This window comes from Brassica rapa, chromosome A06 (genome assembly GCF_000309985.2).
Source record: "Brassica rapa cultivar Chiifu-401-42 chromosome A06, CAAS_Brap_v3.01, whole genome shotgun sequence".
NCBI lineage: Eukaryota > Viridiplantae > Streptophyta > Magnoliopsida > Brassicales > Brassicaceae > Brassica > Brassica rapa.
In genome coordinates, this window is record NC_024800.2 from 2,724,869 (window position 1) to 2,736,269 (window position 11,401).

At 28.5% G+C, this 11,401-nt stretch overlaps 1 protein-coding gene across 1 annotated transcript; it reads right to left on the reverse strand.

The window, feature by feature from the left end:
- Positions 1-1,434: 1,434 nt before the first annotated feature.
- LOC103871478 (beta-galactosidase 15-like) lies at positions 1,435-5,084 on the reverse strand. Its single transcript, XM_033272833.1, has 13 exons — positions 4,876-5,084; positions 4,526-4,592; positions 4,349-4,441; positions 4,109-4,252; positions 3,939-4,027; positions 3,744-3,849; positions 3,558-3,645; positions 3,364-3,482; positions 2,716-3,016; positions 2,524-2,633; positions 2,215-2,436; positions 1,921-2,132; positions 1,435-1,819 (listed from the first exon to the last, which is right to left on the reverse strand). The coding sequence occupies exons 1-13, from the start codon at positions 5,082-5,084 to the stop codon at positions 1,435-1,437; spliced, it is 2,145 nt and encodes a 714-aa protein (XP_033128724.1).
- Positions 5,085-11,401: the final 6,317 nt, after the last annotated feature.

Consider the following 11,401-nt stretch of genomic DNA (forward strand, 5'->3'; position numbering starts at 1 on the left):
CCGTTAGCATACATCATCCTTTGTCGCAATATTTTAAACGGAGGTTAACAGCCGCAAACAGAATTAAAGTTGAAGATTTCTTTCGTCGAATTTTTAATTGAAGGGTTATTTTACTATTCATCTTTAGTTGAAGTTTTTTTTTATAATCATATATTGATATTCAACTTTATCAAAAGAGGAACACTAGTATTTGCAACTTCAAATAAAACAAAACCCATAAATTTATTAAATTCCTAAATCAAAGCAAAGAAGAAACGACAAAGCTTGCGTTGTAGGCGAATTAGCTGATCACTTTGTTTTCACGGTTATTACCACAGTTTCAAGCGGTATTACCATACTTTCTTCAATAGAAGATGTATTAGGCGTATTCAGCTCTAAGTTCTATGGAAATAGGCAGAAGATATACTAATTTGGAATAGAAATTATGATCTATGGTTCAGGGCATGAGAAAAAGAGAGATTTATAAGAAGAGTGAAGAGATACATTGAGAGATGATTTTCTGACGAGAATAAAAATCCATGAAACATTTAGTACGACATGTAATGGTACGAGAAACTCCTTCTGAAACCAATTCCTCCAAAATCATAGTGGAAGATCATTCTCCTTGTTAGAAACCGTGAGAAACCTGAAAAAGATGTATGCATTTGTTTCTTGAGCCTCTGGAAATAGGAGAAGTATTCTTAGACTGATGATGAAGCAAAATATGAAGTTACTAGTATGTAGATCTTATATATATAATCTTATGTATAAATTTTTTTTTGTAGATCTAAAGTTTGAGATTGTATAGTAAAATACACTTATATTCATAATTTAAAGATCATAACAATTTTTCAAAAATTGTTGCATGCCTTTAAACATTTAAATTATTTAGGAAAAATATATAATGAGTTTTTATGAAATATTTTGTTCTTTGTGATGAAATTTTTATTTTATGCTCTTAAACTTTGATTGAACGAATACTAATAGCTACATGAAGGAGAATATGATGCAATATCCATAAGAGTTTTTATGAAAAGGTTCAAACAAAAACAAAACTCTCAAGATAGATAAATTTAAGTTAAAGTACATAGACTACATTAACCTAAGAGAATGTGTTTCTCCGTGTTCTTGATCAAAAATAATTCTAAACCGTTATCATTAGAAATATTTGATAGCCAAGAGAATGAAAATTTCAATGAACTCATCAAAACAATAATGTTTAGATAAAATCTTATGAGAGTAAATATGTATTAGATAAGAAAGATATAAATATAAACCAAAGAGAAAATCAATAATACCGAAAGCACAATTATCTTATTTTTCTTATTTTCGGGGAGAGTGGAGATGGTGGAGAAGAAGATGATTCCGGGAAATATATATATATGTTCATTTATTGAATAAAACCACCACTGATATCTACTAAAACGACTTAAATAATTGAAATCTAGAAATCACTTAGCAAATAGCTTCAATAGCTAGTCTTCTTGCAGCACCACCACAGTCTGGTGCTCCAAACTTTTCCGTAGAGACATCAATGGAACACTTTTCTTTTCCTACACATTCTTGTGTGAGGATGTCAACAGCGTTGTTAATTTCTTCACAAGTTCCCTTCTCGAAAGATCCACAATTTCCATTTGGATTACCAAAGGAGGCAAATTTGATGGCAGAAATGGGTTTCCTATCGCATGAAAGCTCGATAACATTTTTCTCATAGACATTAGCACATACACTCCCCACTCTAGTAGTTTGGAAATTGACAAGAGATGGGTTTCCTCCCATCTCCTCAAACAAAACTAGTGTGTTATCTCCTGCATTCAAGAAAGAACGAGGAACATGGTACCTGTTCAAGAAAGGAATCAAGAAAAAAATTCTGATAAATATTTCTCTGTTTTAAATTCAAAATAATTTAATCAGGAACCTAATAAGATGTGCAAAGTGTACCATCTTTGGGTAGGTTCTCCACAACCGGTCAGACACTTTTCAGCATGATAAGCTCCTCTATAATTACATTTCACAGAACAACCATCACCACTTGAAATGAACGCCGGCCAATAACGTCCAATGTTGTTTCCATTGACCCAAGCCGTACCTTTTCCAAGTCCCAAAAGATCGACAACAACCGGATCATTTCCAAATGGAGCCTTGAAAGTAGCCTGGAAGAAAATTTGGAATGATATTGATACAAAATAAATAAGTGTCTGTTTAGTTATTTTATGAATTTTAATATTTATTTACCTTATACCAAGTCATGGATCGGTTCAATGGTACACTTTCAGCTGACCATTTAGACGGTGATTCTGTTCTAAAGAGTTGGTTCTCAAACCCATTTAAACCGGTTTTATAGCTCCATTTATGAGCAGACAAATCTTTTACTATGGTTTCATCACTATTTCTTCCGATAATAGAAATGGGTCCAGTGATTCCAGTAGGCACACTTTCGAAGAAAGAACCATAGTTCTATAAAGAAATTAGGAATTTTTTTTTTGTTAGAACTTAAAAAGTTAGCCTAATAGAGACAACATAATGTATCATTTTAGAACTTACCTGAAGTCCCACGGTTATGCTAAGGAGAGAAATGACATTACGGCCAGACTTAAACTTTGCGTCTTTCTCAAAAACGTAGTGAAATTTTCCATTTTCGGCGTGTTGATTACCTAAAAACATAATTCAATGATTTTTTTTGTGGTAAGCTAGAGTTGTTGAGATTTTAAAAATCTTATACATCAGTTTACTTACCAATATGTTTTCCATTGACAAAAGCATGAAGGACATGAGCAGTGCTATTGATGCGAAGAGTCATGTTTTTACCCAAAACTAGATCTCGTTTTCTAAACTTAACGGTAGTCATGTACCATAGATAATCACTTTGGTCATTGCTTACTACTTTCTGATCAACGAGTTGTGTCTTTGTAGATTCTCCTTTTCCTTTCAAAAGGAAATCGTCCATGTTCTCTGGTCTCCATGACCATTTCAGAGTTGAAGGGTCATCCTCAGCTTCATTTGGTTTCTTAACCATCATTGAAATCTGAGTGGTAATCTGAAAATTTAAAATTAAAAAAATTAATTTGGTTACAACTTTGAATGAAATAATGGTTCTTAGTATGTAAATTTAAAATTCACAAACAAAATGTTAAAGAAATAACCTTGGCGGTGTTATAAGCCTCAGTTTTGCAATCCGGTAAAATGGTAACTGACCAAGCCGGGACAACATAAGATTTTCCTTGGAAACTAATTTTTGCATCTGAATTTTCATTTCCGTTTCCAAAAAAGCAACTTGATCCTTCTCCGGTTGTATAAATTGTTGCCTATATAATATATGCTCATGATAAGTAATAATTCTAGAATAACATGTAAAATACTAATAAATAAATATAAGAATATTACCGATGCAGACTTTCCAAAGTCAATGGTGGAGATGTTTCCGTATGTGAGAGTTTTTTCCATAGAATGAAGAACATCATGAAGTTTTTTCAAATGCCCGTATTTTGGTTGGTTCAAATTACCTAATAGATTTTCCTATGTTAGTAAAAATAGAAACTTCTAAAACTTTTTTAAATATGAATATCATTTAAATTTACCATATTCGTCAAGGGGAGCATCATAATCATATGATGTTGTGATGTATGGACCACCTGCGGTTCTATCAAAGTTGGTGCCTCCATGGTACTACAAAAATAATAACATTTAATTAGTTTTCGTAGCTTGTGGTGATTTTATGTGTGCTTATTCAATTAAACACATCAAATTTTCATTATTATTTTTACCATGTAGTAATTATTGAAAGTTCCTCCCCTTTGGAAGAACTTTGCAACAGAATATGCAACATCTTCGGTTGTTCTATGAGGATTTTTACCACCCCATTGCTTAAACCTAAACAAATGTTAGACATAATATATCTATTTATGATAAAATAATTTCAAAAATAAGATAAAATATATAATCATACTGAAAAAACTAACCATCCGGTCCAATTCTCAGTCCACATCTTAGGAGTGTTGGGATTGTTTGGTTTAAAATTGTCACAATAAAACCCATTACATGTGTTCAACTAGAAAAGCAAATGATTTAAAATAGTTAACCTTTGAATATATTAAGTAGATATTCATTATAACTATGTTGATCTAGTTACCATAGGCTGAGGAGCGTCATTTTGTTGACACATTATCCATGGAACACCAACATCAAGAGTCTGAGCCATGTTTGCACACCACTTAATGTATGTTTTACCCGCTTCTCCATAGGGTTCCATTACATTTCCATACTCATTTTCAATCTGCAGGATAAATAAAATAAATAAATAAATGTTGTTAAGAACTAACTGTATATAACATTACTAGAAAATAATGTATTACAAAATTAGATTGATTACCTGAGCAAGAATAATTGGCCCTCCTTGTGATGCAAACAACTTTTCTTTCTTGACCATGTCTACTATCATAGTTGTGAAATTTTGCATCTCATCCTATACATAAATCACTCATATAAAATTTAAATAAATAATAATAGTGCATATTTGATAAGAATATTGATCACCAAGTAAGATTACCATAAACGCTTTGTTTGTAGTTCTGAACACCATTCCGGGTATGTTGTGCAGCCACACAGGGAATCCTCTGTTTAAAATGATCAGAAAATTCACAAGCCAAAAATATTACATGTGAAACCGTAATATTAGAATACAAGAAGCTAACTCATTATGATTATATATTGCACTTAAATATACTATCTGTTTACGTATATGATACATAAGTTTTGGTATACTGATTAATAGAATCTATCCATTAGACAATTTAACGATCAAGACATCATATCACCATACAAGAGGCTACTTATGGTGAATTAAACTAATGAATATTGCACTAAAAGAGACCACCTAAATCCATTTTAGTATATTACCCGTAATTCCACTCGGCACATGCATATGGTCCTATACGAAGAACACCATACAATCCTTCATCTTTAATGGTTTTCAGGAACCGAATAAGATCTAGTTTTCCAGAGAAATCATATTGACGGCGAGTAGGCTCATGCGCATTCCAGAAAACATAAGTTTCGATCGCATCAAGACCTCCTTCTTTACTTTTTTTGATAAGATCTGGCCACATCTAAACATATTAAGAAAAACAAATATAATTAGTAGCAAACATAGAAAACTAAGACCACTCATGGTGTGTGATGTATGATAGATTAAATACCTCAGGGGTGCTTCTAGGGTAATGGATTGAACCAGAAAGAAGAACTCGACGATGACCATCAATGGTGATGGCCCTACCATCATGAGAAACAATTGTGGCATAAGAACTACCTACTAAGAGACAACATAAAATAAATCTTAAAGAAACCATATTTACTTATAAGACTTTTTTGTTTTTGAATGAAGAAATATGAGGAAGAAAAAATCTTTTTTATAGAGTCAAAAAATCATTACCTAAAGATAATTTGGTTAATTATGGATTTCTGCAACAACAAACAAAATTGTAACTGATATTTTATTTAAGCATAATTTTTGTTTATTTTTAAAACAAATTTATCGTGAATTTTTTAACAAATAACAAAAAACATTTGTCCCGATTTACAGTTTAGAATTGATTTGGATAATAATAGATTTATGCCAAAAAAACTGAATCGATGTAGCTTGGTTGTCTGTTTTCAGGACATCTCTCTTTCAAGGAAGCAGCATGGATATATTATACATATCTGAATAATAAAATTAGTTGTCTCGTATACTTTCATCTAAATGTTTAAGCAATTGAAGTCGGAATCATTTTCTAAATACTAAATATCTTGTATATGTTGATCAAGTAGTGTTTATACTAAATAATGGTCTCGACAACCTCTGTTTTCTATATACTAAATATCTTGTTTGTGTTGATCAAGTAGTACTGTATATGGGCGTTAAATATTTTTACACTAACTTACAACGAGGAACATATTCTATGATTTACTTGACTGTTGATATATAAAAAATAATTTGGATTTATTCCCTCTTATCAAAATTACTTCAACTTATGATCCTTCCAAGAAGGATGTTATTTTTTAAGTCATTTTGCTCCACAATGGCTACTAAATTGATTTTCTTCTTTGTCTCTCTTTTGAAAGCTACCCTTCACAACAATATACGGATTTTCATTGTAAGCCAACAAAATATGTGAAAATTTAGCAAAAGAATGGAAAGAAAATTCTTTTAGCCAACAATAGATTTATGTCGAGATGGTTTCAATAAGCTTGGTGGAGACAGTTAAGCCCATATGTTGATTAAGATAATTGATTATTTTAAGCTTATGATGGAAGCCTCAAGTTTGGAATTTTGTATGCATGCATATTTTGCAGTGGTCACACATATCTTGTTCAAGTAGCTTCTAATATATATATATATATATATATATATATATATATATATATATATATATATATATATATATATATATTAATATTTTCTTAAATAACAAATTTACATAACCTGAGATTGGTCCTGAGACTATTAACTATTGAACATGTTATGTATGTGTAAAATAGGATTTATGGTACTATGGCAAAAAGTTGATGTTCATTGGACACTGAAAATGTATTAATAATTGAAAGTAGTATCTAACAACTGAAGTTGCATAACGGATGTAATGAACAAAAATGTCAGAAGTTATAAGGAAAATATGTGTTACAGAAGTTGCATAACCGATGTAATGAACAAAAATGTGAGAAGTTATAAAGAAAACATGTGTTATCTTATGATCTTTCTAAGAAGAAATTTATTTTTCTCCATGGCTACTAAATTTTATTTATTCTCTGTCTCTTTATTAAAGTTACTTCTAAATATAATATTAATATTTTTACCTGTAGGCCAACAAAATCTGTAAAAATATTTGACAAAAGAATTGAAAGAAATTATTTATTAGTAGGAGGTTTTCTATCATTCAAACCTTATTTTTAAAAATTCATGTTATTATAGGATTTGAAGATGGAATCCACATAGGGCTGTTCAATATGGTAAAACCGAACCGTACCGAACCGAACCGAACCGAAATAGACAATATGGTTTGGTTTTGGTATATACCATATAAACCGAATGGATATAATTTTATAAAAACCGTAGGATTTAGATATGGTTTGGTATATAACCGATTAAACCGAATAAACCGAACAAAACCGATTAAAAGTAGAAACATGTAAATATGTATCTATTTTATAGCAATACGAAAATCTATTTGTTACATAAGTCAAATTTGTGTTAATAACTATTACCATAATTTTAAAGTAATAAAGAACCCTAATTTGTAAAACAATTGAACTATAATTAAATAACAATACATCGCAATTCAGACATCTTATTTTCTAAGTCTTCTTTTGATCTTTTTGCTTTATTTTAGTCTTCACTAAATTAATACGAAAATTATAAATTTGATGGACAATAATTAATAAAAAATTTTCACAACTTTTTTTTTATCTGTAAACAAACAGAGTTTCGTGTTCAATTGAAAAAAATATGACTTTAATGAACACTAATATGGAAGAGTGGAGAAACTTTTCTTCCATATTTATGTTTTGTTTCATATTTTTATTTTCAAAATTTCAAGTTTTGATTTTAGTTATAGATTTGATTATTTTATTTGATGGTAGAAGCATTTTTACTCTTTTGTTCATTTATTTGAATATGTAATATATTTTTAATAAATAATTGTGTTGACAATATGACTCTAAAATTTATATAATATGATTTCAAACTAAATAATTATGTTTTTTGGTATAAAACCGAATAAACCAAAAACCGACGGTATATTAACCGAACCGAACCGAAGTAAATATGGATTTAGAATGGTAGTTATATTTTACTAACCGAAATACTGAAAACCGAAGAAAACCAAACCTAAACCGAACCGATATCCGGATTGAACACCCCTAAATCCACACCATTGAATCACATTATTCCTTAACAAACCAGTCACCAAATACGAAAAAAATAGTCCTTAAATGCCAATTTTGGATCGTATTTTTTTGGGAGGGGGTTGAATTATTTAGATTATTTTGATTTTCGGGTTACTCATTCATATTCAGTTAATAACAATTTGAATTCAGGTAAAGTTTATACCCTCAAGATCCACGCATGTAATTTGCTGCTCAGATAGGATACAAATTATTTTTTTTTTCGTTTTGGTTCAAGTTTCTTGTATTATGCATGCCTCCAGTTCCGTAAAATTACATTTTTATATCAAAGTAAAAAAAAAAAATTTCCTGCCAAACTGCAAAATCACATCTGGCTGTCAATCATCTAATCTATTAAAAGAGAAGTACACATTGAAACTAACCCTTAAACTTGCACAATATTTACAGCTTAGTGCCATTGAAATAATTAAATGAACCTACTTTTAAGTAATCTTTGTCTTTTCCAGAATTAATGAAGTAATAATTACTCCTAATTTTATGCTTTCCATGTCTTTTTAAAAATTAATAAAACATTTCCTAAATTAAATTCACAATCAATTAAATATAAATCTTTTAACTTATCTATATCATATTAATATTATAAACATTCATAAATATCAATAATATACACAAAATATTTATGTAACAAGATAAATTACATTTTTGTCTCATTCTCTCCCACAATTCACGTTACTCTTCTTATTTTTTGAACAAATTCTTCTTCTTACCTATATAAATATATTACATGCACCATTATAATTATTTACAAACTTACCATGTATATAAAATAATTTATTAGACATTTTCATAAAATTTTGATCCACAAAAAAAACAAAATAAAACATTTGAATAGATGCAAGGATCATATTCTAAAAATGGTGGTAATACAATTGACGGTTTACAAGATAATAAAATTTAAAAATATAAACTATAAAATTATTATGCTTATAAATTTTATTAAATAATTATTTAACACAGGTAAAATTTTAAAATACATATTATCACTTAGACAAAATAAATATTTATTTACAAAAATAAAATCAAACATCTGCAAGGTCGTGGTTTAAATGTACACAAATTTAAACTCATTTATAATTTCTTATCGTTACATCAAATTTATATTTTTATTTTATTTTCAATCTTAATTTGTATATGTTCCAAATTTCATAGAATTTTAACGATCATTTTATTTTCTTACAAATATTATAACTAATGTTTCATTTATAAATAGCATACTAATTCATAGTTATCTATTTTTATACTTTTTATTTAAAAAATTGTTAGCTATATATCTTAGACATGGATATTATTATATAAATTTTAGACTTTTTATATAATACCTAATATCGGTGATACATTTTACGCTAAAATATAAAATTAAGTACAAATATAACATTTACATTTAAAAATGTGACTACATTAACAAATCTAAACTATTAAAAGTGAAGTACAAATAAGAATTAACCCTCATTTTTCCTAAATAATTACATATCTATGCCACTAGAATTAAACTCGGTCGTTTAACATATCCCAAACCCATGACTTCGCTTCTAATAAATACGATATTGACGTTTTTTAGCCCAATAATTCGTGGGTTTAATTTGCAAATTTATAGGTAGTGGGTTTGGTTTAAAAATTTATCTAATGCACACATCTGTTTCGAAAATATGCACGTTCTCGAAAACACAAACAAAACTAAGATACTTTAATAATATAAATAATATTATTTAAACGAAATAGTTCTAAACCAAGTACGGGTACATGTCAAAACACAAACGAAATCTAGGATACTGTGTATTTGCAGACGCACATGTCAAAACACAAACTAAACTAGGATACTTAAACTTTGCATATTCTCCTATAACTATATTAACATTCCAAAATCGTAGTAAAAAATAATCTTACGCATTATTTTGAAAATACATTGTTCATAAGTAAATTTTAAGGAAATTACATTTAATTCATTACTTATTTTGTGGGTTATCCAATTAAAGTTTAAACCAATTAAAATAAAATTTAAATCAATTCAAAATAATGTTCTTATTTCGTAATATGCAAGCACTATTTTAAATGTTTATGTCTAAATAATGTATTTTGTTTTTAAAAAATATCAATATAAAATTTTATTAAGCTTATTCAACTTTAAATCTGAATATTAGTATTATAATTTTATAAAACCAACAAGTATACTTGAAACTTTTAAATTTTAATTTTGGTTTTCTAAGTATAATCAATAAAAGCATTATAAAGAAGAAAACACAATCTCATACTTTATAAATGATCGCTAAACACATCGAGCAGGACACAACCTTGCCAAAAATTATGGATATACAACTAGAACATAAACAATTATGTCGATGATATTGTTAAATGTAAAAAACATACATATACCCGCGCGGGTGCGCGGGTCAAAAGCTAGTATTATTTTAATTAAAACCGCAAAATCAATTTTTATACCAAATTCACAAAATAATTTATTGGTCAAAACCCAAAAACCACATTTTTCCAAAACTATAAAATCAAATTTTACATAAAAAAATTAAGATCATATTTTCTGGCCAACAGATGAAATTTATTTTCTCTGCGAAAACCAAAAATCACAATTTAATGTCAAAATTGTGAGATCCTTTTTCATGCAAAACAAGAAATTAACATATTCCACCAAAATCACATAATTAAAATTTTCCGTCAAACCAAAAAACAAAAAATCCCTGATAAAATCCTAAAATAGTATATTCTAGTTAAACTAGAAAATATAATTTCTTGAAAAATCCACAAAAACATATTTTTCTGTCAAAACCGTAAAATCACAATATTTTAATTTTTTTGTCAAAACCAAAAAGTCACATTTGTCTAAAATAAAAAATTCACATTTTTATCCAAACGAGAAAAATAATATTTTCATCAACGTACAATTTTTTTCACCAAAACACAAAATCTTATTTACCTTAAAAACCATAAAATCACACTGTTCACAAAAACCTCATAATCACATTTTCAGCAAAACTAGAAAACTACATTTTCAATCAAAACCAAAAAAAATCGCATTTTCCCAAAACCGTAAAAAAAAAAAACAGACTTACCACAAAAACCACAAAAATATATTTTGTCAAAACTACAAAATCAAGTTGCAAATATATTTTAGATCAAAGTGTGAGAATTTAAGTTAATTTTCTTATAAACCTTTCTAGATAGAGATGAAAAGGTAAAAAATTAAACAAACAAAAATATATCTTTCCTATGCTCTATCCAAATGAAAATCTGAATATAAACGAACAACTTTCAAATAAATCTTTTGGATGAAACAAATTAATATACTGTCTAGGTGGAATCGAGGATGAGCAAACAAACATGCCCAATGTCATTTAGTGACACTTAGAAACATGTTTTCATGGATATCATTTTAAATCCAAACTTCTGAACCAGTACACCTCTCTAATGTTTTAGTTATCGGAACTTAAGGATACTATTACTGTTGAACATGTGTGCACAACAAACAAAAGAC

Excerpts from the sequence above, each read along its gene's own strand:
- LOC103871478 (XM_033272833.1), bottom strand. The coding sequence starts at position 5,084 with ATGTGGCCAGATCTTATCAAAAAAAGTAAAGAAGGAGGTCTTGATGCG. Across the intron at positions 4,253-4,348 it reads GGCCAATTATTCTTGCTCAG|ATTGAAAATGAGTATGGAAA; the intron begins GTAATCAATCTA and ends TTTATCCTGCAG. Across the intron at positions 4,028-4,108 it reads ATGACGCTCCTCAGCCTATG|TTGAACACATGTAATGGGTT; the intron begins GTAACTAGATCA and ends TTGCTTTTCTAG.